Source organism: Callionymus lyra, chromosome 2, assembly GCF_982586985.1.
Source record: "Callionymus lyra chromosome 2, fCalLyr1.hap1.1, whole genome shotgun sequence".
NCBI classification, from domain to species: Eukaryota; Metazoa; Chordata; class Actinopteri; order Syngnathiformes; family Callionymidae; genus Callionymus; species Callionymus lyra.
In genome coordinates, this window is record NC_141819.1 from 33,049,834 (window position 1) to 33,077,050 (window position 27,217).

The 27,217-nt window shown below is 38.8% G+C and overlaps 4 protein-coding genes across 7 annotated transcripts; 2 read left to right on the plus strand and 2 right to left on the minus strand.

Annotated features, from left to right (window-relative positions):
- Window positions 1–118: 118 nt before the first annotated feature.
- LOC148086621 (protein C19orf12 homolog) lies at window positions 119–5,057 on the minus strand. 3 transcript variants are annotated; one of them, XM_087784799.1, is made up of 3 exons: window positions 4,055–5,057; window positions 1,191–1,362; window positions 119–1,090 (listed from the first exon to the last, which is right to left on the minus strand). In XM_087784799.1, the coding sequence occupies exons 2-3, from the start codon at window positions 1,348–1,350 to the stop codon at window positions 825–827; spliced, it is 426 nt and encodes a 141-aa protein (XP_087640925.1). In that variant the 5' UTR covers window positions 1,351–1,362; window positions 4,055–5,057; the 3' UTR covers window positions 119–824. The 3 variants fall into 3 exon arrangements, with proteins under 3 accessions (XP_087640925.1, XP_087640924.1, XP_087640926.1); XM_087784798.1 differs by lacking the exon at window positions 4,055–5,057 and adding an exon at window positions 3,218–3,697; XM_087784800.1 differs by lacking the exon at window positions 4,055–5,057 and adding an exon at window positions 2,965–3,166.
- On the plus strand, window positions 3,833–7,080 carry LOC148086622 (tumor protein p53-inducible nuclear protein 2). Its single transcript, XM_087784796.1, has 4 exons — window positions 3,833–3,972; window positions 5,079–5,224; window positions 5,296–5,449; window positions 6,374–7,080. Exons 2-4 carry the CDS (start codon window positions 5,095–5,097, stop codon window positions 6,600–6,602), a joined length of 513 nt encoding a protein of 170 aa, XP_087640922.1. The 5' UTR covers window positions 3,833–3,972; window positions 5,079–5,094; the 3' UTR covers window positions 6,603–7,080.
- Window positions 7,073–10,791, minus strand: LOC148086623 (uncharacterized protein F13E9.13, mitochondrial). The gene is made up of 6 exons (XM_087784793.1): window positions 10,678–10,791; window positions 10,367–10,449; window positions 9,844–10,024; window positions 9,603–9,753; window positions 8,598–8,725; window positions 7,073–7,300 (listed from the first exon to the last, which is right to left on the minus strand). The coding sequence occupies exons 1-6, from the start codon at window positions 10,748–10,750 to the stop codon at window positions 7,110–7,112; spliced, it is 807 nt and encodes a 268-aa protein (XP_087640919.1). The 5' UTR covers window positions 10,751–10,791; the 3' UTR covers window positions 7,073–7,109.
- ccne1 (cyclin E1) lies at window positions 9,077–16,892 on the plus strand. 2 transcript variants are annotated; one of them, XM_087784791.1, is made up of 12 exons: window positions 9,077–9,157; window positions 12,197–12,247; window positions 12,447–12,534; window positions 12,754–12,816; window positions 12,925–13,091; window positions 13,309–13,444; window positions 13,542–13,688; window positions 13,774–13,869; window positions 15,153–15,287; window positions 15,733–15,844; window positions 15,930–16,087; window positions 16,689–16,892. In XM_087784791.1, coding segments are annotated over exons 1-12 (1,332 nt in total). In that variant the 5' UTR covers window positions 9,077–9,155; the 3' UTR covers window positions 16,866–16,892. The 2 variants fall into 2 exon arrangements, with proteins under 2 accessions (XP_087640917.1, XP_087640918.1); XM_087784792.1 differs by lacking the exon at window positions 9,077–9,157 and adding an exon at window positions 11,495–11,686.
- Window positions 16,893–27,217: the final 10,325 nt, after the last annotated feature.

Consider the following 27,217-nt stretch of genomic DNA (forward strand, 5'->3'; position numbering starts at 1 on the left):
GTGTTTTTTTTTTCCAAATGAGTTTTAAGAGAGTATTTGTATTTTGTTCAAAATGGACTGCAGAATTTAGTGTAATATAAAAGAAGGTTTCAGACTTTGCAGCGACAGTTGCATGATCAGGAGGTACAGGTAAGTAATGGAGGGATAAAATATTGACTGTAATTTTACAAATGGCTGCTGAATTTATCCCTAGTTTTAAACTACATTTCACCGGATTAGATGACTGATTTACAGTCGTCAGTGGTATATTATTTTTGAGACTTGGCAACAGGTTAATCCTTTTTTTTTTCTCTATCTTTGACAGATTTATATTTTGTTTATTGCTTCATCGATTTATATGGTTTCATGGGGAAATTTCTAATTTTTTGAGAATTCTTTCAGTCCCATCTTAACTATATAATCCAAGCTATATATGTGATTATTTCTTCCTCAACAATCTGACATTGAACCAAAGTAGAGCCTCTGGTTCTGCCTGTACTCATAAAAATAATGTGATGATGGAAGACAATCATGTAAGGCTTGGAAGGGTTGAGGTAAAAAAGTATTGAGTATGAATTGGATGTTGCATGTCAGTTAGTTTGAGAGCAGATGTGAAGCTATATTTTCTCTTGTATCTCAACAGAAAGAAGAAGAAACGTATTATAGCTTTAAGCATGTTTTAATGTGCCATTAATACACCCTGATACAGAGTGATTACCGTCTCCCCAGGAACGAGACACAACAATTTGTAATCCTTGATTTTGTCTTAAAGGCAAGCTTTCCATAAATAGTTGCCAGGAGAGTCAGTTCTGTATATCAAATATTGTTGATCACGCTTCCTTCACTCAGTCAGCATAAGACACCTCAGCCCGCAGCTCTTTGGTGATGAAGCTGATTATCGCTGCAGCGACCTGCTGCTGCAAGGTAGCATTTCCCATCACTAGGGAGACCAACTGAGCCGCATCCATCCAGTCCAGGTCGCTGATGATGGCCATGACGTTCTTGTGGAGCTTCTGCCGCTGAGCTGGTGGCAGCTCCATCAGGATCTGAGGTAGCGGCCTGAATTGACCACTAGTCATCCAGGCGCCAAGAACGCCTCCCAACGACGCACCTGGAAGAGATGCGACAAAGGCTTAAATACAAGCATTTACGATCAACTGTTTGGTTTATATTGCTGAAGTCAATGTTATCGGAGAATCTACATTTCTTACCAACTGCAATTCCTGGTGGTCCCCCTACTAGTCCTCCTAAAAACGCACCCCCTCCTGCCATACATGCTCCTTTAGCTGAGCTTTTCACTGCCACCTTGATCTGGTTATGATCGGAAACTTCACAGCACAGCCGCATCACGTCATTTATTTTTGGAGCCATCAGGTATTAAGACTGGAGGACACAAGGAGAACAATGTTGGAAAAACAATCTCTAGCACTATCATCGTCACAGGGGCCGGAGACTGTTTAAGGGGAGAAGAGAAGAACGCCCTCAAGTCGCTAGTCTCTCGCAGGACACATAAAACTTAAGGACAACCTAATCAACTTCTTTTCATTTTTGGATTGTGTGGAGAAACCAGAATATACCCACAAAAGCAGGGGGACACTGGGGGTGTTTATTGAAAAATAAATCTGGCAATACATGGTGAAAGATAAGATATATTGTGATACTGCAGGAACAAGGATATTTATTGTAGTATTGTCCAGTACTTGACTCTGGTGTTGCAGAATTTATAGACCACATGAATCTTGTAACTGCTTTCATCTGTTTTAAAAAAACAAAATATGTCCAAACATCAGCTTTAAGGTTCATTTAGTTTCAGAGGATGTAATGACTGCAGCCATCTAGCATGAATCATATGATTTTATACATACTTTATTGAAATATAAATGAAAAAATATGATTTGAAACCCTAGAGAAAACGGAAATATAGTGTATTAAGTATTAATAATAAATAAATAAATTGTGATGTATCACTGTATCAATATTTTCTGACACCCCTAAGGGAGACTGAAAAAAGAGACAAGTAGAGATCATCATTATGAGTTGAGAACTCAACCACAAAAAACATATATTTTGTTATAATATAATGATTTACTACTTGCTGGAGTTCAAAATGTATGAAAGGGAGGCAGAAAATACACTATTGATCACTAGGATTATAAGCAATACAAATTAATTAGAATAGAATACAATAGAAAATGATTCAACTTTATTGTCATTGGACATTTCACAAGTACCCAGCAAGGAAATGTAGTAGTACCCGGCAACGGAATGCAATGACAATGGGTCATAGGTAACACATACTGAAAAGTATCAAGTATCAAGTTTGTTTCTCTTTGTTTACACATTAGGTACATTTAAGAGCCACTTTCTTCATCCAATATTAGTAAAATAACAGGTCAACAAGCAAACAACAGAAGAAAACGTTTGTCCGGTAGAGTAATATTTCTAGAGAAACATTGAGGAACAATTTCAAGAACAACACAAAGACCCTGACGTTGGAGTTATAGTGTAGGGAAGAGATATTGAACTCGTTCCTCATTTGTGGTGAAGGTTTTTATTCCAGCCAGTCAAGCACATTTAATTTCATTTAACAAATCAGATGAAACAAGAAGCACTGACTGACAGTCAAGCCCTACCATTACCGATCAGACACGTTGAGGGCCGAGTGGAAAACCCCTGGTGAGGATTTTGTCTCTTTTAATGATTCTCAATCTCTTTGTCTTTCTTTTTCAGATTTATGATACTATAAATTAATCATTATACCGAGTTAGTAGAAGCGTAGGATCATCAAGATCAAGATCATTTTAACTCGTCTATGATCGATGACTCTTAACTAACAAAATCTGTCGTATAAACGTTAAAAAATAATGTTTGTATAAATATTTTGACATACACAAGAAGTAGATTATATACAAAAGTAATGAAAAAAAAAGTTAGTTTCTAGTTTTACTTTCACATTTCCGATCAAGAAAAGTATCAAATACTTACAGACAGGAACTAAACGGCGTTAACTCGATGAACTGCTAAACAACTATGACCTTTCGAGAGGAATAAACCAACTTGTATAACTTTTAAATGTGTTAATTTTGACAAAACTTTCTTATACTTCTAATGCCACCGAATGTGCTGTACAAAATCTTCTAAGCTTAAGTAGCGCACAGTGGTTTATTATATAAACTCGACGTCTCTTTCCACGGTTCTATATAAAAAATGTCAATCACATTGGAACCACTTTGTTTACCTGTAGATCCAACTTGCTGTCGTCGAATGATGTTGCTGGACTGACTTCCGGCAGAAACTTCCGGTTGGTCAAAGACGTCAAAAAGAAACCAATTTTTGTTTCCTGTAATTATTCGTTTTTACAGTTTTTGTTTCGAAAATAAACGTTACTTTAATAGCTTTTACTAAACTGGTTAACGTGGCTTTAAACGACACACGGCTTATTTTTAGTGGCGACCCCTTTCGGATCAACATGCTTATCTTAAAGTTTTACATGCTTCGAATATTAAAAATAATTAATAATTAATAATATTTGCTATTTTAAAAAAAAGGTCACTTTTAGCGGTGGTTGTATGTTTAGACATGTTCAAATGATAGCTGGTACTATTTTGCTTTGGAATTTTTCTGTCAGAAATTGCTACTTTTCGGTGGTTTACTAACGTCCGTTAAGCGTCCGAGCTTTCACTTATTATTTATTTCGCATGTGGAATATGGTTAGATTTATTATTTTGTTCTTAGTGTATTTATGATAAAGAGACGCAGAAACATTCGTTAGATAATTTGCGTTGATCTGACAGAAAAAAAATCTAGGTGGACTTAACTGTGATAGACTGACTCTCATTGGCTGAGAGCGTGTGACGTGTGAAGACACGGGCACGGCTCTGGCAGATAAACAAGTAGAGGATCAAAACAATCTGGAAGCAGAGACGTCGACAAACGCTTTTCTTTTCTTTACCAACACCCACCAGGTTCGACGACGGATATTCTTTAATTCAGGTGACTATAAAAAACATTATCTATACACGATTGCAAACGAACAAACTGTTGATAAACGGGGGGTGTCTTGACTTGAAGTTACCTCTATTGTTCTCCGCTAGTCTTTGTGGCTCTTTGTCTGATGCTCCTGCTGTTAGTTTACAAGGTATTTTTACTGCGATGTTTCTGTTCTCCAACAAAAAAAAACCTGCCATCAAGTCCGTCCGGATCAAGTCCAAGCTCAGCTGTTCGTGTTATGTCATATCGAGTGTTTGCGTGCCGAAGTTGAAGTGACACTAGACACTCTTGGAAAACATGTTTGTTATCTATTTCTGGCGTATGCATCAACAAAAGTCTCATAGAAGGTATTTATTTCTCTATTATGATCGACAATACACCTCAGTCTTGTTATATTATTGATCAAAGTTAATTCATTATTAATAAAAATCTAAAAATTCCGTGTTTATGGATTATACATATAGTGAATATATATTTCTCTTCACAAAAAGTTAAGTTCCTGATAACACTTTTCTACATGTCCAACATAAAACAAGTTCATACATCTATTAATCTAAAATTCTCTGTTTCTCGTCCAAGATAAACAGTTATGTAACTTAATGACACTTTGTTTTCAACCTGCGTGAAGGTGCGTGTTGTTAGTGTTATGAAATATCCCGTGTGTGACGTCACTGAAACATATATGTTGATCAGATTACTTTTGCGATACGACTCGTACTTTAAAAACATGTGATACAAGTTCCACGAATACCACAGCTGTTGTAAGCAGTATGCTCAGCCCTTTTTCTGGAAACTCACAGAAACACAGATGATGCAAATAAAAGCAGAAAACCTTCAGAAACTCTAAACAGTACATTGTCATCGCCATTTTAAACCTCATATTTTTCTCAAAGAAAGTTTGACTACTCTTGTACCACCATTGTTGTGCCAAAAGAATTTCCATATCTATCATTTACCACAAGGTAATTTTCCACTCACAAAGTAACCTCATTGGTCACTAGAGGGAGCTGTTCCGTCTTGTGTAAACATTTAAAACTCAGTGATTTTTACAAGGACTTGAATTGTGGTTGAACTGTTTCTTAACTTTCTTTTTTTCTTTTTTTTAACAGCCCAACAGACACAAATATGTTGGGGAAGATTCTTTTTCACCTTCTTGGAAGCAACGATGATGAGGATGTATGTAAATCAACCGATAATGACTTTGAGGACCTGATGGATCTTGAAGATGGAGGCTGGGTCATTGTGGATCTCCCTGGTTAGAACACACACATGCGCACACACACACAAAAGTTTCAAATTAATGTGACATTATCAATCCACTTTCAGAGACGGGACCCCTCTTAGATGTTGTAGACCCACTTGAGAACCTGCTGATCGAACACCCCAGCATGTCAGTCTATCAGATGAGATACAGGATCAGCGAGGGTGAGGAGGAGCTGGAGGAGGACGGCTTTGGTGAAGAAGATGAGTCACCATGCAGGTTAGTTTCTATTGAAATGCATTTCTTGTGATGAAAAAACAATGCTGGACGCACTTACAATCCTTTTCATTTTTCCAAAGTAATCGTCAACGGCAACTTCTAGTCTGTTGTCCCTTATGTATTTATTTTGGTTGTACTTGCTGACCCCGAGCTATATTTATGTGTTATGGCGCTCCAAAATGGTCTAGTACGACTTTAGTAAGCTGCACCTTGAGACTCCGTAGTATTGCTCAGCAAGGCTATGAAGTATTGCTCTGTGAGGCTCTGCAGTATTACTCTGAATGGCTCCTTAGTATTACTCCGAATGGCATATTATTATTCTGCGAGGTTCTGTAATATTACTCCACATGGTTCTATATTATTCCGCAAAGCTTCGTAATATAGCTCTGCGAGGCACCAAATTATTACTCCTTGTGGTTCCCTTAGTGTTACTCACCATGGTTCTACAGTATTACTCGCAGTGGTTCCGGAGTATTACTCGCAGTGGCTCCGGAGTATTACCTAGCAGTGGCTCCGGAGTATTACCTCGCATGGCGCCGTAGTATTACTTCGTAAGGCTCTGCAGTATTACTCTGCGTGCCTCTGTAGTATTACTTCGCAAGGCTCTGCATTATTACTTCGCAAAGCTCTGCATTATTACTTCGCAAGACTCCGCAGTATTACTTCGCAAGACTCCGCAGTATTAGTTCGCAAGACTCCGCAGTACTACTTCGCAAGACTCTGCAGTATTACTTCACAAGACTCCGCAGTATTACTTCGCAAGACTCCGCAGTATTACTTTGCAAGACTCCGCAGTATTACTTTGCAAGACTCAGCAGTATTACTTTGCAAGACTCTGCAGTATTACTTCGCAAGACTCTGCAGTATTTCTAAAACTCAAACAAACAAACTCAAACATGCTTTGTGCCACTTGTGTTTGAACAGGCCGGTGACAGTGAGGCGTCACATCTCCTGGCGTCTGGCTGCCTGGGGTCTCCCGGTGCCATACAAAATGCAGCTGCTGTCCATCCAGCGGGCCAGGGCAGAGATGGAACGCAAGAAGCTGAGCCACAGCGCCCTCAAAAGGCAGAACTTGACCAAGATGCGATACTTCCCAGCAGAGAAGCGCGTTGGTCACTTCAAGCAGCCATCCCAGCGTCTGTGCAACTATTGAGGAGAGGTGTGGTGGCGCTCGTCAGCCCAGAGTGCCTTCCCTCAGTCAGGTCTTTTGTCTTCACCTCACATACTTGGATCTGACCCCTGGTTGAAAACATCACAAAACATTTCAAACTACTTTCGATTTCTACTGCACCCCTGGAACAATGTGACACCATCACACTGTCCGACCCTCAGGGTAGAACTACGGTAACTATCGACCGTTTACTCAAAAGCACGTAGACTAGCTAGCATGTGGCGTGACGGTTGAGATTTGAAATATTTTTTATTTTATTACCCATTAATTTTGAAGTGCTGTAGCTTTAGTTTTCTTTGGCAGTAAAGGTTTTTGACTTGTACAGTGTATAAGTGTGTTCTCACTTTCTGTTTAATGTTGCGGCCATGTTTCATGTAAATACAGTGAATAATTTGTTTTTCTATTTGTTTATATTTATAAAATGTACAAAAAAAAGCAAATAAATCTTGTTTTAATATTTGTAGACTTGATTTATTTCCTCGAAATGGTTCATTGCCGAAGATCGTAAACTCTTCTCATGAAGCGCTTCACACGTTCGGGGTCGATGGCGTTGGCCCACTTGCCGTCCTTCTTGAAGTGAGATCCCACGATCATGCCGTTCGCTTCCAGGTACTGATGTACATTTTCGTGAGTCACTCCAGAGCCAATAAGCACTGGGATTTGTACTGCCTGGGAAACATCTACATAGACAAAGAGGGACATTTGTCAGCTCAGACTAACACAGGACCATGGGGACCAACAATGTCTATCATCAAGGCTGAAAAACGAAGACTCTGGTGGTTAATGGAGACGAAAATGTCCAAAGGTCTGACTATAGTGTGAATGGTTGTTTGCGTGGACTCACACCAACAGTTAGACCACAACCAAACATGAAATATTTCCATTGTCCTGATATAGACAGTTTGCGTTAAGTTATGGAGGTGAAAAAAAAGCATTACTATGATTAATTAGAATTAAGTAGAAATAAATGAACTATATCTAAAAATATATATATTACTTATACAACTATATGTTAACTTTATGCTTTATTTCAATATTGCAGCAAAGTTTCAGACTAAAAAATTAGCTTTATCATTTTAAAATGCATAACTTTTCTTATTTATATTAGTGGTTTACACCAAATACCTGTTTTTCTTTTCCTATTTAACTTTTGAAAAAAATATGTTTTAGAAGGCTCATTTTATTTCCAGAAATACTGACCAATCAGGTTCGAAAAAAAAACAACAATACGTGTTGACCTTTCTTTTTTCCTCTCGTGGGACTTCGCTTGTATGTTTCTGCAGCTTCTGGTCACTGTGTAGCTGAAAGTATTTGAAGTGCGCTGGTATAGTTTTGAGCTGGTGACAGGACCAGAAATAGCTTTAGTGAGGCAGAGATGTTCCAGATATCATAAGCCATTAGGCTTTTCTGGAGTTCTGCTGTTGCCCCTTAAGCAATGCTGCATTTCCAGAATATTTGTTAAATCATTCACTATTTGACTAGAAAATTACTTTATCAATCACAACCTCACTTGTCTTTTATTGCATTAGTTCTTATGACCAGTCTTGCTTACTTAATGCATATGTTTTAATTATTTTATTTTGAGAACTCTAGACGAGTCTTTTAAATTGCATTTTCTATAGCATGATAGTTTGACACACAAATACAACATCATGGGACGACTTGCTTCTGCTCTGTATGCTTTCACGAAGTGCCTGTTCAGCAAAAGATGTGTGTCCTTAGATGACCACAGTATCTATGATCACTGCTCCAGGCAAGACTAGACCGTTGCTGGTTATAGCAACCAAATGAGAGCTCCCCCTGCTGGACACTATAGTCACATGCAAGTGAGGGTTTTTAGTAGACTCTGTCAAATGCGTTTACTAATATTTATATTTCTTTGCAACTGATACACAGATGTTAAAAAAAGGAAAAATTGGCAATTCCTGTGCTTTGACTCGTATAGGTCTAAACACTATTCAAGATAAATGCATGTACCTCTGAGATCACAAAGGTCTGCTTGCACTCCAGTCGCCGTTCCAGTAATGATGACTCCATCGGATAGGAAGAACTCTGCTGCCTTCGCTGTCTCCCCAACGCTCACGTCTGATGTCATGGCATGGGAGCTGGATGTAGATGCATGTTTAAAAAAAAACAAACAAAAAAAAAACAACCTTAATTATTGAATCATAATATTAGATTAGATTGGATTGACTTTATTAATCCTTCTGGAGATCTTCTTCTGTAAATAAGATTTCCAGTACACAGCAGGCGATAGAAGGTACAGCAAGTTTCATAAAAGAAAGATCAAAGTGCAAATCAAAGGAACAAGCGCAAAGAGATAAAGTGCAACTATAAAGAGCATAGATCAAAGGAAATAACACAAAGATCATAAAAGGGATACAAAGGTTAACATAGACTACAGCATCCATTCTCTCTGCTCCTGTACCCAAACTCAGAGTTAAATTCCAATAGCAGGAGGAATGAGTCCTTGAGTCCATTAGTGTTTCATCTACGAGGATAATTCTTGCGCTCCAACGACTTCTCTGTTCACTGATGTCAGTCTGAGTATATTTGCTTCTTTTTTTTTATGTGTTTAAAAAAGCTGTGTGTGTTTATCTTGAAATCATAGATAATTGTATTTTCTGAAACCATGACTAGTAGATTGACTTTCAGTGAAGACACATTCAGTCATTTATTAGAACTTTAGTAAATCAAACAGCATGTGAAACGCCATCCCTCTAAATAAAACTCTCACCAACTGTGAAATAAACCCTAAACAACTACCATCATTGTTTAAGTGTCCATTGGGGAATATGCCTTAATTAGAATAAAACACTATGAGAAAAACACTTCAAATTCTCCAACAACTCTACTCCAAGTAGTAGTATCTTGTTTTTGGAGGTTCAGAATACTGTCACCCTACACTTGCTTGTTATGGTAAAACACTGCTCGTCACACAAAAGTTAGTCATGTTGATTGTAAAAACAATTCATCAGTCACCTGTGTTTCTTTTTGATGTCGGTGAAGATCTGCACATGATCAGCTCCAATATGACGACGATATCTCAGCAACTCTCCCGCACATGCATTCAAGACGCCTTCATCAGCGACGTGAGCGAAAACAAAACCCTCAGCTCTGATGAAATCCAGACCTGTGGCAATACAGGGTCAATATGTCGCGGTTAACTCATAATGTGTTTGTGTTTCTGAACTGCTAAATGCTATTCACATTGAAAACACACCTGAAGCCAGAGCAACCGCTATTGCATGCTGGTTAGCGGAGGTCAGGATTTGAATCCCAAGAGGCATTGATGGACAAACGCTTCGGACTGCGGTACATACAGCCGTCATACTGGCACAGACTTCTGGACCCACCGAGAAAGTGTACGGAATGTCGTGCATGTTCTCGATGATTATACCATCCTGTAAGAGAAGGGTTTTATTAAGTGAAACAGTAACAAGTAACTTTTGAGGAAAGGGGTTAGCGATAACATTTCCTCAGGGGCCACATCATATATTGTAACTTTTGTGAGGAAAAAAAGATAAAATATATGCCAATCAAATACTTTTGTAAATCAAATAATTGATTGAAATCTCAATTTTTATTCGTGGCAAGAAATATTTACAAAGGACAGGAAGTCAAGGACAAAATAGCTTAAGACAGTTGCGTTTTGAGTCAATATAATAAACAAATTGTTAGCTGTCATAAACATTGTCCTCATGACTCATTGGGAACAAATATCTATAGTCAAAGGATCTACTTACAACCCCTGCATCACGGTAGATCGTCGCCTCATTGCATGCTTCTTCAATGATCTGGGATATTCTCAGTCGACACAAAGGTGTGCCTAAGAATACATTGAAGAGATGCAAATGTTAACAGGACGTCAATAAATATATCAGTATTTCATTTTGACTCCATTCACAAAATGTCCCTTCATCAGAATTGACAGAATAGGATGTTATTCAACATTCATTTTAACTGAGATTCTTCAGTTATTTCGGGGACTGTACTATGTGAGAATACTAGTACAGGTACCCAAGGTTACAAATCTCATACGAAAACAATGCATTACCTGGTAAGGCTTTCACGTGAATCATCCCCAAAACAACTGACTTTAAACGCCCGAAGAGGTTTAACCACTTCATTTTCAAAGTGATCAGGACGAAGTTACCGCAGTGAAGTTTAGTTTGACATGAATATTCGACTATTCGATATTTGACTTTGGGTTTATTTGCTCGACATGCAAGGGAACCGGGTGACTGGTCAAAGGTTAACAAAAAAAATGTTTTAATAAAACATAATAATTTTTTTTTTTTTAAATAATGGACATCATTAAAAACTGGAACTAAAATACCATATTCTTTCTATATTGTTTCAATTATTATCTGGGTTACGCTATTGGGGTTGAAAATGCAGGATACGAGCAGATATGGCAACCTTGGCGGAAATGGGCGCCAGAATCGGCGGGGTTTTAAGCTAAGATAGTTAATATATTTCAAACTAACCGGTGCGTCATCGCTGACAGCGATTTATACGAATCTCGAAGGGGTGTAGGAGGTAATGGCGTTTAAGGTTTACCACTTTTCGACCGCGTTTCAAAGATATTAGGGCTTAAATTCGAGTTCATCGGCTTTGTTTACATCTGACAGACTAGCCACGCGGTGCCGGCGCGCTTCCTAATGCTAAGCTCCGCCCCTGCAGCTGTCAGTTGCGCGGCACCGCCTCCCGGTAGACCCGGCAATATTTTAAACTTATTTTTACTCTGTTTCCCACTATTTTAATAAATTAATGCACCGCAGCGTGTCAGAGTGATCTCGAGGTTAAAAACACAAGTGGACGTCGGTGAAATATAATCGCAACATTGGTGGTCGATCGGGGTTTTTTTTTTAGCGCCAAGTTAAATCGCCTCCTCCCTGATTCTGATGCTCCAGGAACCCGCCAGCTCAGTCTGACGAGTCGCCCGGCCTCGACACACACGACCCGAAATCCTCCGACTACATTATATACCCGAACTTTTGCAACAATACATCACATTTTCATTCAAACGCATATAAGAGTGAACTTCAAGGGGCGATCTTGAGGTGAGTAAAGCGAGCTTACTTTCATTATACCAAAGTTAGTGCGGCTTTACTATCTCTTCCTGGTTAAATTCGCGCGTATTTTATATTAATACCAACAGCTTTTGGTGATAAAAACCCCTCAAGTGTGAGTATAGTCTGTGTTTTGTCGGATGTCGTGGTTTTATTTGTCAATATAAGTCGGCGACCTACTTGCTACTCCAGTTCGGCCATTATGTGTTGAGCCAGCTGTGGAAGTTTAACACCGAAACTAACTATGTTCCCGCGAAAAATATTTCAATACGACCTGGTCACATTGAAGAACAACATGTACCCTCGGACTGGAGTGAGTTTGAGGCTGACACGAGTTCTCTTTTGGACACTAGCAAGGGCTAAAACATTGCGTTCCATTTCCCCGCGCCTGGGCGAGCTGAGGCTTTGTCAGGAGGGAGTTTGTGTGAGTGGGGGTTGGGAGTGAAAGAGTGTTTGTTTAAACCATAAAATGCAAGCTTAAAACAAATTCTCATTCACCAGGTTAACTCCGAAACAATCACCGACCAGTCTGTGGATAATGCTAGGAAGACGGTGAGTTCAGTATTTATTTATTTTGCCACTATAACTTCCAGGAAAAGTTGATGAGCGTTTAGCTGCTAGGTTAGCCCCGATGCTAGAGATCCTTGATGTGGTGTTAATCGTGATTTATCCCCAGCTTATACAGCGTTATATTTGTCTGAACATTCGTGTGTTTGAAGCTCAATGTCGTCTTGAATTTTTTTATTTGTAGGGAAGAGACAGAACCCACGTCTGCTCCTCCCGATGTGCCCAAAGAAAATACAGTACGAACGAGAAAGAGGAAGGCAGATGTGGCCATTGTAAGTATCAGTGCTAACCCAATTGATCACTAATGAGTCATAATTATATACTTTTAACATTTCTAGATTTGATCCATTTTAACTAGGTCTTATAGGCACCCGGTTTCCTTTTTAATTCATCTATTTTAAAACAATAACTTTTCCCTAGATAAAATGTCTCTCTTTATTAACATTGTCTTCTTAAACTTGGGCAATAAACAATTTTTTTTTGTTTTCTAGTATCTCACAGATGTTGATGAGGAGGTAGCAGAGATGACAAAGAAAAAGCAGCGCGAATCTGAGGTCAGTCATTCCGTCATGGCTTTTCAACTAAGTTGCTCAACGTTGAACATCTTCATTCATCCTTTCCGTAGATCTGGTTTACTAATGTCACGTCTTTTCTTTGTTCAGGTGGTCTGGAGCAAAGGTGCTGCGTGCAAAAGTCCCCAGCGATGGATCCCAACACCAGACCATGAAGAGGTGCAACAGATTACCTTGATCAACGCTGGCTTCCCCCACTACAACTTCAACAATGTATTTTCAACTCCGATACACTGCGCCCCCTTGCCGACTCTGTGGTGAGTGTGTTTGATCATATAAAGCCTTTCATTCTTCTAGGTACTACCAAAAAGCAAAATGTATATGTTCATCATATACTTAAAGCATAATCAGATTTAAAAAAAATAATTAAAAAGACTGACTATGTATGTTTTCAACAAACCTTACAAACTGTAATTTGTGAGACAGTTTAAGTCCAAATTACTCAATATTTCCCTTCACTCCCCCCCTCATCAGTTGGGCAAGTAAAGACGTGGTCTGGAAAAACATGCTGAACAAGGACAAGACGTATATGAGAGACGTTAAGATGCTGGAAAATCATCCTCATCTGCAGCCAAAGATGAGGGCGATTCTCCTGGACTGGCTGATGGAGGTGAGACTTGGAGAAGGGTTTCTGACGCTCCTTGATCATGATTGTATTTCACACACATTAACATGAGTATGACCACAACCTACTCTTCTTGTTCCAGGTCAGTGAAGTGTACAAACTGCACAGGGAGACGTATCACCTAGCTCAGGATTACTTCGATCGCTTCATGGCTACACAGAGAAACGTCTCTAAGTCGACACTACAGCTCATTGGCATCACCTGTCTCTTCATTGCTGCTAAAGTGGAGGTAAGACCGGGCAGCCTGGTGATCACTTGGTCATTTCCATTCGGCGTAAAGATGTTCATGTCTTGTGTGTGGTTTTGTCCTCTAGGAAATGTATCCACCCAAGGTGCACCAGTTTGCCTACGTTACTGATGAAGCCTGCACTGAAGATGAAATTCTCAGCATGGAAATTATCATCATGAAGGTAAGTGATCCTGGCCCAGTAGAGTTCCTTGGTAAATGATGACTTATAGCAGTCGAAATCTGAGTAGTTCAATTCTTCTCCTGCCGTATATTCTCAAATGGCCAAATCCAAACAACTTTGATCTGGTTTTGACGCTCACAACTGCATTCAGAATCGTTTTATTTCAGTTGCACACGTACGTATTTCACTGCCGCCCACCTTTGACTCTTGAAGTGTGACATTAATTTTGATGAATGCTCTTTTTATTTTGTATATACTGATACAACTGGGGGTGTACGGTGCTATCGTAGGTATAAGGTTGCTCGTTCACTTCCACCCGAGACGATCTGCATCCATCCTGTACGAGGTTATAAGTTCTAGCATTTCTTGAATGGGTAACCTACTTGCTCTTAGGATTTCTCCAACAGTCCAAACACATACATAGGTAGTTTGAGTATCATTGATTGTTTCTCCATGTACCCTGTAACGTTGGTGACCTGTTCAGCATGCCCCCTGCTTTTCACTCTAGGCCAGGGGTCTGCATCCGTGGCTCAGTCATACCTTTAGATTAGATGGACTATTAATCCCTCTGGAGATCTCCTTCGGCAAATTAGATTGCCAGTACAGGGCAGACGATGGAAGATACAGCAAGTTTCCTAAAAGCAAGCCCAAACAAAAAGAACAAGTTAAAATGAAATTGCAAAGTGCAACTAAAGATCAAAGATCTTAGAAGGATACACATGGACTACATCATCCCTTATCTCTGCTCCTGCCCACAAATTCAGCGTTATAAAGTCTAATAGTGATTCCAAAATTCAGATGGCAATTTAGGATTGGGATTATTTTTAGAGTTATCCTTTTTTTTTAGTTGCAGGCAGCAATGTATATCCATATATATTAAGGGACCGTAGCTCACTTTTATCCATTGAAAAAGACAAACCAAACCAAAACTTCCAAATACCTGTGTCTCTTGTACTGTAGTCTCAACATGAGAACTTGTTTAATAAAAAAAAAAAAAGTAAGTCTATAGTTGAAATTAATCTGGTTTGTAGCGCCAGTTACAAGGCTACTAAGGCTTGATCTTGAGCAAGCGTCCCCGGGATAGGCTACAGAGAAACTTTAAATAAATAAAAATGATGACAACCACCGCATTTTCAACCATCAATATGTTTAACTGCAGCCGTCATTTATATAGATATTTGTGTTTAGGATGGTTCATTGGTTGACTAAATATGTCACTGTTTGTCAAATGTTTTCATGATGTGTTTGACCTAAAGTGACCCGATTTTGCTCTTTTATCACAGGAGTTAAATTGGACCCTGAGCCCCGAAACTCCCATCTCCTGGCTGAACGTTTACATGCAAGTGGCTTACCTGAAAGAGAGCAATGAGTTGCTCATCCCCAAATACCCACAGGACACATTTACACAGATTGCTGAGGTACTTGTTCAACAACATGGTGGTTTATGTTTTCTTCATGTGGAAGAAGTTGCTCAACAAGAACTAGGCCTGTGGGAGTAGTGATGCGTTGTGATGCACTGCCTTGAATCTGCAGCCAGATTCAAATTTCCCAAATAGGGGAAGAATAAAGGCATATTGATTTTATTAACTCAACACTATCTTCCATAATCTAATTGTAAGGACACTCTTAAAATGAAGGCTCAATAGGAAGAGTTTCTCAGCTGCTAGATGGTTAACTTGGTATCTTATTAATTCCATTATTATTATGTATTGCATGTTTTATTTTGAAGCTGAAAACATCTTTTAAACTATTGTTTGATATTAAATGAGAGTTCTGGCCCTGGCCTGCAGTATTGAGAATAAGTGTTGGAAATCCACTTGGTGTTCATCAGCTCCTAACAATATTCCTGTTCTTTTTCCACAGTTGTTGGATTTGTGTATGCTTGACGTACATTGCTTTGAGTTTTCCAATGGTGTCCTTGCTGCTTCTGCGCTCTTTCATTTCTCTTCGCTGGAGCTAGTGGAAACTGTCTCGGGTAAATACCAATATTCCTAATGTCTGAGTGTTGTTTGTTTGTTCTGTTCTTGCATGTATACTAATGTACGCCTTTTATTTTAAAGCCCTGAAGAGGTCGGAGGTGGAGGAATGTGTCCGGTGGATGGTGCCTTTTGCCATGGCTTTACGGGAACGTGAAGCATCCAGCATGAGAACATTCCCTGGAATTGCTGCGGATGACATGCACAACATTCAGACCCACGCTGCCTACATGACATGGCTGGTGAGTAAAGAACCAGGTCTGACACTTGCTGAATGAATGAAATAAGATGACACACAAACTGGGAAATAAATTCCATCTTGTGGTCCAGGAGGTTTAATTGCAACTATTCATGGCGTTTGTTGTGGTGTCATTTGTTATTAAATAAATGATTCCTTTTTACACAGACTTGTGAAAAAAGGAATTGTATGATTTAAGTGTATACATATTTTACACCCCTACTCCAGACAGACATTTACGTGGTGATTTGCTAGTGAGCAGCCTAGATTTAATGGGTTATTCAGGTCCGACCTTTAATCTTATCCCACAGACCTTCTCTACACCGGATGGGCATAAGTGAGTAAGTAACTAGGTCACGAAGCGCTTTAGCAATCAAAAACTATACAGTGTTAAAATGTACACTTTTTAAAAGATGAAAATCAGGGGAAATTCTGCACAAATAAGAATGTCTTAAGATGTTTCTTGAAGGAGTCGGTAGATCCATCAAACACAGGGGGAGAGGAGTTGTTTTACAAGTTTGCTCTCGGATATTGTGACACTCGTTTTCTCTACACGAGTCACTGAGACAAAGTTTCTAAAGCATATGATCTTTGTGTCCTCACAGGAGAAGGCGTATTCCTACAGGGATGTGGATTTGGAGAGCCAACGTAGCTGCCATGTCCCGTCAGGTGTGCTGACTCCCCCCTTGAGCATTGAGAAAACGGAGGAGTCCACCCATGTAGACCCTGCAGCAGCTGTGAGGATCATTCCGAGGATGCGCCCAGCATCTCCGCAGCAGTAACACGAGGGTCACCTGGATTTTTTTTTTTCCCCCCTGCGTTTTCGTCCTCGGCCTCGGCACAAGAGCGAACAGATGATGAATCGCGTAGTGTTGGAACTCGGTTTAGTAGTCTTGAGATGGCATGAGCTGAATTCTCACTTTGCCAACCTCCCAAAGACGATTTTAATAATGGATTTCCTGGAAGTTGCATACAAACCAAGGTGGCCACTGCTCAGGACGGAAATATAATTTTTTTTTTTTTTTTTTTTTTTTTTTTTCCAAAAACTTTGCACCCAAATGCCTGCATTCATTTTACACACCACTGCCAAGTGGTAGCCATTATTTTCTATTCTATGCAGAGGGCAGATGAAAAGGGCATTTTATTAGTTTTAATACTTGACTGAGTTGGTATGCTCCCCCCCCCCCCATTTTTTTTTTTTTTTTTTTGTAAAATAGAGATATTATCGCCCAAAAACTATTACTGGAGTCATAAAGGCTCTGTGCTGCTAAAAAAAGTGGGCTTTACAGTGTGTGTGTGTGTGTGTGTGTGCGTGTATGTTTGAGAAAGATGGCATGTTCATATTTGCGGTTCCGCAATTTGTTTTGAGATATTTTCCGATGCCAGGCCATATTTCTGAGGGACCAGTAGTTGTGCTGCCTACAGGGATTCCAAACAATCCGGGCTTCAGAAGCTAATGTATTGATTGTATTTAACGTCTCATCCTCCATCATTAGACCATTCTCTTGTAAAATGTATTGTTGCTTTATATTTTGTAATAAAGTTGTTTTCGAAATAAAGACATTGACTTTATGTCAAAGTTTAACTGCGTTAATTTTAATATTTGAAATTCAATTATTATGACCACACAAGCTTGACACTAATAATCCTGAATTTGCTTATTATCCCCTTCACTTTTGACCACTTCAGGTTTACCTTTACAGGAATTATTTTAATGATAATTTTGTTGTCATTTGATATGGTTGCTTACAGTTTCTTTTAGATTGGCTGAATTAATGGCTTTTTGTGATCTATTATTTTTAACTTTGTTTCATTATTTTTAGAATCATTTTTTTAGAACTGTGATTAAATAGATATCAAGTCACGTTATCAATGATAAATGTGTATTTATATATATATACTGTATATCACATTTACCATTTATTGCATGACTGTATTCAACTTGTATCCATTGGAGACGCTTTATTTTACTTTTGCACATGCACTTCATACTTCCCCCACTAGATGTCAGGAAAATGCTGAGTAATAGATCCAGACTTGACAGCTGGCAGCTCTGAATTTCAAACAAATTATTTTAAAGCAGCATAAACGAGTCAATAGTTGAATGTGTTGTTTACCACGACAAAAATCAAAGTCGTTCTTTTTTTCGACATTCAACCAATAATACCCATCAGTTTTGTTTACTTAGTAATTGACGTCTAACCTGTTTTGACCAAACCAATTCATCACAATAAACTTCTGTGTGTCTCACACAAAAGCCCAGACAATGACCTTTAGTTTCTCTTCCAGCTAATCCGACTAAATTCAGCTTGTTTTAATTATGCTTTTAAAAATGGAGATGGTAAGGCGTGATATACCAGCACTATTGTATCATAATTATAAAAGAAACGCTTTTAAGACAATTGACTTGGCCATTTTCCCTAAAATCAATTACAAATAAACTGTTTAAAAATGTCACATATACATACAAATAGACATATATATTTTTTCCAGTTGTTAAAAAATAATCTAGTTCAATATAAGTAATCTAATGTTTTAAGTAATGGATCACTGTTCCAAACGTAGGATAAAACACCTTTTCCATGAACAATATTATTACAAAAGCTTAAATAATTCTCACAGCATCACTTTCAAATGTAAAATACCCCCAACAAATATCAGTAGATGTGCCTTGGGTCTGTATCACGACAGGAAGGCTGCTTTAAAAAAAAAAATCTAACCTGACATGTTCTTTAATACATGTGTTTTGTAACATGTGTCTGAAAAGTGAAACCGGGCGTCAGGAGAACTAGTTGTTCCACTAAACAAGGCAGAAAGTAGACCAACAACCACACCAATACTCCTCTCAACCACCGCCTTGTTTGTCTCCAGCGGATGGTTTCCTCCCCGTGTTGACGCCTCTCTTGGTGTTGAGTAGAGTCAGAACCAGGCCAGACCTCCCTCAGGGCCCTGCCACCATCCCATGTAAACAAGCCTCCTCGCTGTGTATTAGCACACACTTTGATGTCTCCTCCTAAATATTTGATTGACTTATTAATGCTGATAATGTGACTTCGTCTTATGCTTCTTGGGGAGCAAACAAGGCAGTGGAATGTATATGAAGATCAGTAACCATGAAAGAAACACAGAATGTGTTGAATTGATTCTTAGGGTCCCATGACTCGTGTTGACCTCTGCCTCCCCCTTGTGGCAACTCTGGTTGAAACCCCGGTGGTTTTCTGTTTCTCGCTCTTGTGTTGCATGAGGAACAACAGCACACAAAATATTACTCTTTCACTTGTGGGACAGTAAAACATGTCCTTTTTAAATGTGTAGTTTTCTATGTGATATGAAATGTTTCTTGTTGAGCTGACATTATTTCACATCCGAAAATATTATTTTTGACATAGCAAACCTGCTTTCTGTTTAAAATGCTGCCGTTGTTATGTATCAATAATTCATTACATAAATAACGTGTTTCACTGTTTGCAATGTCGATATCTTTGAATAACTGAAGGTAATCGACTTTATAATCGTTTTGTTGCACTTGAGTACCAACAAATACACGCCAATGTGTTCATGGGTAACACATGTGATCATAGTTAGTTAGTCTTTCAGGTTGATCAGATTAAAGACAACACCATATGACACCAAGCATGTAAAAAAAACATCGGTCTGTTGAATGGAATGCTTTTATTCTGATTAATGCTCAAGATATTAGGTACAGCAGATTCTGGTAAATAAGAATCAACGATGACACATTATTATTATTTCTTTTTTAAACCACTTGTCCAATTCTTTAGTTCCTCCAAGAGGACCATCCCATGGTCAAGGCTAAATATTGACCCCATTTGTTTGTTTTCTTTGCTGAGGGAGTAGACGGATCTAGGATTGGTGAACAAAAGCCCAACAACCATAACACGACTAAGTAATTTCCTTTATTTTACCTTCTTTTTAATCAAAGGATCAACTGTAGGTCATGCTGCTAACGTTTGCTGTTTTCACATCTATGTTCAGGCAATTGGAGGGCCTAGAAAGTGAAGTTATTTTTATATTTTTATAACTCTAAAAGAGCTTCTTTACCCTTGATCATCCAGTTGACGCCTTCGACAGTCCACCGAGGGGAAATTCTCTCTCCTTTTTTCATCGTACCAAAATACAGAAAGTTTATCTGGCAGTTATGGAATTGAAGACTTTAGCCAGGGGGAGCAGGCCCGTTCCTGACATGGATCGACATCAAGAATGTGTCATGTGGCAAGAACCCCATCAAGCAGGTCTTGCCTTGAACCCATCACATCATTGAGGAAGTTCACCAAAAGGGTCAGTATCAGTCTGTCTTCTGCTTTTTACCCACAGATAATTTGCCAACAATGGCTTTGAAACTACACTCAGGTACTTAACATCAGGTTTAGCCACCCTACTTTATGGGGTTTCACAGCTTACATGGCTGGAATATACCCACAACAAAGTAGGTGTATTCATTAGAGTATGATGACTACATACAGAGAAACGAGGGTTACCGCAAAAAATTTTTTTTTACTGTGATGGCAAATAAAGAAACAGGCATGTGACACTTCCAGGTGTACGTTGCATCTTCCAGAATGCAAACAAGACGAACCCATTGCAAAAGATCCATCCATTGATGCTGGAAAAAGTGGCATCCAACTAATCCTCGATGTCAGTCCAGGCCAATTGAGAACTGAACAATATCCCATATTAGTTTGCGTCTAAAATAAATCCCATGGGACGTCAAAGGCAGTGGAAGTCAAAGCTATGCATGCCATGTACGGGAACGGTAGAGTACTGCAGCGGTCAAGGACGATTTAGCATCATTGGAAGCATGTCTTAATGTGGTGTCTCAGTGTTTAGTCCCAAAATGAAACAAAGAGAAGAGGTTGACCACACACGCAATCTACTACAGACTTCGATCAAGTCAGAGACGAGAGACTTGATTATTGTGTTACAACTTAACCAAATTGACACTAAAACGGGTTGATTATTTTTCCTTGTAAAGCTAATGAAAAGTCTGTCCTCTTCCTCAGCTGAAAACAGTGAAAGACTATGGAGCAGAAACAATGGCCACAGCATTGCATGGAGCCGTAAACTAGTTTATACCAAAAGTGAAACCACCACTCAGTTACTGAAGTTCAAGAAGAACAATTAACTTGTAGTTATAAGACTGGTTCATCTAACGTTTCACTTGGTTGTCTTGCTCACTTTGCTTTTTTTCCTGCACAAAAATCATATCGTCCACGATGTCATGTATCACCTGAAGTGATAATGTCTTTTAGTACGGAGAACGTGTCGCACAATATGATGTGTTGTTTGAATGAATAAATGTGTGAATGTGAACCAAAGTTTGCTTTACTTTGAAAGTGTTTCACTTCCCGGACGATCCACTCTGCTCTGCTCTCACTGTCAAAAAGTGGTCAGCAACAAAAATACCATCCAGTGACATGTAAGGAAGTACCAGACACTCAACAGGGCTCGTCTTCTAGAAACTTTGATTGATCATGTGACAGTGCAACACTTCAGTAACGCACAGCGGCAATTCCATTTTCACTGGATTCCAAGGGTGAGTCCACTTACGAAAATATCAAATCTGGGATCGTCTTTGCTGATTCCGTACAAGTGGAACAGTGCTTAGAAAGACAACCGAGTTTCGATAAACTGTATCACATGAAGAAAGAAATGAACCTTCCTCTAAAACTTGGAGATGAGTCAATAAATAAAACTTAAACCAAATTTGTTAACCAAGTAAGAGAAAGATGGTACAGCCTTGAAGAAATTGCGAATAAATCTCTCTCCTTATTGTTGACAGCCAAACAGCTTCAAGTATTTGCCCGTCTCTTATTTTGATGCCCGTCTTAATTAAACAAATACCTTTTTAATAAAGCGTATTTAGGGATTTGTTATTTGTTCGTATTTCAGCGAGTGTCATGCTCCGAGACATTAGCAGAATATCTGTATCATCCAGTATAAAGCAGACGGAGGAGGACATATTTGGAGTAAATCTTCAGTACAATAGAGCATGTGTGGATTAGGCCTATTTAATAATGCGAACACAAAGGCACTCTGTTCTTTTAAGTCTTTATGGGATTTCATAACGTGTGTGTGCGTGTGTGTGTGCGTGTCTGACGTGAGAGAGCCAGCTTCCTGTCGATACTACTCCACACATCCCCGGTTCCTTTTCTATTGTAATTCCTTTAATTAAAGTGATTTTATTCACAGGCACACAGCTGTCACCGGCCACTTTCCATTAGCCATCTGAGTGGACGCCTTGTTCGGTGGGAGGACTTGTGCTGGGGCTGCTTCCTATGGAGCACACAATACTATTTTCATCTCCCAGCTGAGTTTGTTGTGTGTTTTGAATTTATTAATCATTGATTTTTAATGTGCTGCCTCTTGACAGTGGCAGCTAAGCATGCATTCATTAATTCCTGCTTCCCAGCCCTAGAAAAATGGCATTTAAGAAACAAAGAGAGGTCGGCTGGTGTTTCCTCTGACCTATAAACGAAGGGCGTCAAAAAAGCAAAATGTCAAAATTTGCTTTTATTTGTTCTTCTCTTTGCAGTTTTTTTTATTGCCTCCTGTTATTTGATGGAGCAAGACAGAAGCCAGGTTATTTTAGGTCTATTGAAACGATGTGTAAATACAGTCGTGTCATCCTAATATTGCACTCGTCTTTTTGGGAGGTTGCGAAATGCAATAATGTCTCCTTTGTCGGGCGTGTTTCCCTCAGTGCGCCTGCTTTGCATACTGCATCTGCCAGCAGCCCTCTCAAAGGAACTGAGGGTCTTAAGTTGAGGATAAAGGTGCACTGCCATCAACAATAGGTAGTCTGTGTTTATCCTTCCAGGTCTTAAACAACTATGTGTAAAAAGATTTTCCTTGCGTGAATACAAAAAAGGAAGATTAGATCTTACATTAAGCATATGGCGCCGGAATTTCAATGGAGCTGGGATTTGAATGCATTTATGGAAGTATATTCTTTTTTTTATTTATTGAGCTGACTTGAATTGTTCATCCATTTTAAATGAGTGACTTGGTCTGTGTGTTTGAAGAGATAAAAGCTTGCTCTCATAATCCTTATTGACACGCCGGAATGCGTAAAGACAGCTATAGCTAAGTCCCTGCAGTGCCCTGCCCCGTGGAAAGGCCCGCGTTCGCTTTTCTCACTGTTTAAAGCAAAAGATTTCCTGACAGATTGCTTTCAGCAGATTGATTCGCATGTGTAGAGACGCGGGGTCGAGGTTTCTGAATGCAGGTAGCCGTGAGGATGCTTCCACGGCGAGGGCGGGAGGTGTCGCGTACTTATCACACGCCGCAAAAAGCATTCCTCCGAAAATATATAAAAAAAAGGCAGTTTTATAACCTGATGGCATTTAGAGGGAGCCCTGTGGAGCTGCTGCACAAAACACTGCTGACAGCTGCAAAAGATAATAGAGCCTCTCACCTCACCTCTATCACACTCTAAATGGCTGTTGTGTCGGCAGAGAGGAGGCAAAGATACTGTTCGCAGCAACACACACACACGAGCACAACAAAAGTGCTTATGCTTCAGAAATGATAGTTCATAGACGCTCATCTGTTTTGGATTACAACATAAAAAAATGAATCTCAGAGGGTTTTGAGAAAGAAAGAAAACTACTGTAGGCGTATCTGAACGCAGTTTTTCTCTCAAATAATTTTTTTGTGGTTTTACAGAAGAAAAGTCTTTGTTAGAAATTAATCAAAATAAGATTAAATAACTATGAAGACTATAAAAAGTTTCTAAAAATATATATTTAATTTTGAATCTTATTTTAAGTTGAGACATGAACTGCTAAATTAACAGAACAATTTTGACTCATCAGCTTCCAAAAATACTTTCTGAACCCTAGGAGGAAAGAGAAGAGTGATCAGGGTCATGGGGAAAAAAACAAAACACCTTTTAATGTATTAAGTCATCACCTGAAGGAGGGCTATTAGAAATGAGTATGTATCTTTGGTGCTGATACTGCAACAAAAACATGCCAGAAATACCCCTTGTGGGCCCCCTTAATTACTGTTGATTGTAGCCAGGGGCCCCCGAGAGATGTCTGATAGTGATATTGCTTCATGTCAACAACACAACTGGAAACGCTGCAATGAAACTTTGTTCTAGTAAATCCCCTGTAAGACGGGGGCCCCTCTACAGGACCTACTCTCCATTGGCTCTGCAGAAACCAAAACACCAGACCTGAATTAATTTGGTCTTCATTGGAAAAATTCTGGTTTGTCAAAACTTTTTATAGTCCCTTTAATGTTCTAGTACAGCCTCAATGTTGAACCTAAAGTGAGTCATTCTGTCTATTATTCAAATGTTTCCCACTGTTCTGTAGTGATGGGCTGATAAAGCTTAATGAAGCAGTGTCATGTTGTTTAGAGGTCAGTAGGTGGCGCCATTAGTTAAAAAAATAGGTGATGTTTCATTAGAACAACAGTTCAAAACCATTGAAAAATAGTGCAGAGACCGCTATCTAGTGGTCTGTTATCTTGTCTCGTCCACTAGGTGATTTTTTTTTTCCAGCCAACAAGATTGTGAATCAACAAAAAATGAACTTATTAACACTTCATTAAGAGTACACTGATTCTCCCATTTAAAATTAAGCATTTATGCGTTTGTAAAATCTTTATAATAGATTTGTACCTGAATATAAAATGCATTTTCTTAATGAACAACAAAAGTTACACTGTAATCTTTTTGGCAGGCTGTTTCAATTGTCAATTGATAGTCTTTTGCTTTAATTTGTAAAACAAAATCACTTGTTCATTTGTTCAGTTGAGTTTAATTCAGTAAACATTTATTTTCTCTTGTGGATTGTAACTGTCCTATGCTTTTGAATGCACCATGGACAATATCTACATAATTATATTAGTCTTGTCTTGTTTTTGTCACAAGATAAATTATCTTTTATGAAAATCAATTAAATTACTATTATAACATTTAGGAGTGGAAAATGTGTATCTGTCCAGACTACATGTACTTAAGAGAACAAGACAAGACTGTAACCATAGACTAACAACACTGATATACATATATCAGGGAGACCATATACCGTGAAGACCAAAGCAAGACTGAGAGTTTAGACCATGAAGACCAAGACATGACCAAGACCAGGGACCGTAGATTATGTGGACCAAAACATGACCGAGACCATAGACCGCGAAGACAAAAGCAAGACTGAGACCACGCTTGGAGACCAAAGCAAGACGGAGATAAAAGATCATGGTGACAAACACACGACAAATACCATGGACTGTGGAGACCAAAACAAGACTGAGACCATAGACAGAGAGCATAGAGCATGGAGACCAAGACATGAACGAGGCAATAGACCATGGACACTAAGACATGATTGATACAATAAACCATGGACTTCAGCACATGACCAGGACCATGGACTGTGGAGACCAGGACAAGACTGACACCATAGATCATGGATGCAAAGACATGACTGAGACTATAGACCATTAAGACCAAGACATGACCAGGACCATGGACTGTGGAGACCAAACCAAGAATGAAACTATAGACCATGGAGAACAAGACATGACCAGGACCATGGACTGTGGAGTCCAAGACAAGACTGAGACCATAGATCATGGATGCAAAGACATGACAGAGACTATAGACCATTAAGACCAAGACATGACATGAGAGAGACCATAGACCGTGAAAATCAGAGCAAGACTGAGACCATAGAGCTTAGAGACCAAGGCATGACCGAAACCATAGACGATGGAGATCAAGACAGATTCAGATAATTTCTGAACTGCATATTTTCCTGTTTGTATAGGATGCATTATCTCTCAATGAAAAATCGGGAAAATATATTCTTCCCAAATCTAGCAAAGTTCTTATGACTATTATCACCACAAATGATTTCTACCAAACCAAAGCAATAACTTCTCAACACCTACAAAACACGTATGTTGAATTCCTATTTTTCCACCTCACAACACCAAATGTCACGTCGATGTAAATCATGTTGCAAGTATCACAGGCAGAAACAGGACACCATTTTGTTTTATTAAATTGACATTTCAAAATGCAACAGTTTCATTTGTGGAGAATGATTTCTCGGATTTAAGACTGACTGACATGCTTAAGTGTTGGATGTTTATGACTGTGATAATTGCAGCCGACCACTAGATGTCTCTGATAGGGTCTTGTCTTTGAGGCTTTCGAGGCTTCAAATTTTCTTTTGGTACATAAAGGAAAGTCTCAAACGATTTAAAAGGGCTTCGGTCGTCTGCCTTTTGATAAGGGCAGCCTTTATATGCTGCACAGCAAATTGAACATTTGAAATTAGAGGAGAAACACTGCATAAAAACAATGAACACGTTCAATTTACATGAACTTGTTATAATATTTTAATTATGTAGACAAACACTCAAGCATATCTTCAATCATCACAACGATAGTCTTCCACTTTAACTAAAATTAAAAACATTAAAGTGCCTGAACTGTACATTCTAAAAGTCAACCCTTTCAGATAAGAATCTTTTTATTTTACTGCTAATGACCTGGAGCTAACAATACAACTGGCAGCACACACTGCTAAGGTTAAATATATTACATACATACATAATGTTGATAGCATGCATAAACATATAGATTGAATCTGGGATGGCACAACTTGACCAATAAGGAGGCTCCATATAGGGCATATGATGCTGTGGTATTGATTTTTTGTGTTTGTACTATTTGCTAATACACATAAAATTATAGATTTCCTTGATTTTGTTAATTATCTGTTGTTATGTTAATCTTCAACAATTGTTTCAAAGGTCCTTATGTGTGCGTTTATCACTTTGATGGAACCCAGGTTTTTTAAAAGCATTTTTTTTAAATGGTTGGCTCCTAAACTTTGGAACAATTTTCCTCTCTCTTTGCGCTTGATGGAGTCTACTGACTCTTTCAAGAAAGATCTTAAGACGTTTCTATTTGTGCAGGCTTTTCCTTGATTTTCTGGAACTCCTGTGTGGTTCTCAGTGTTATCTTGACCTTTAAAGTATATATTTTATTGAGTATTGTTTTGATTGTTTAAGCGCTTTGTGACCCTGGTCTGGAAAAGCGCTATATAAATACAAATTACTTACTTACTTACTTACTTAACAATGGATTTAA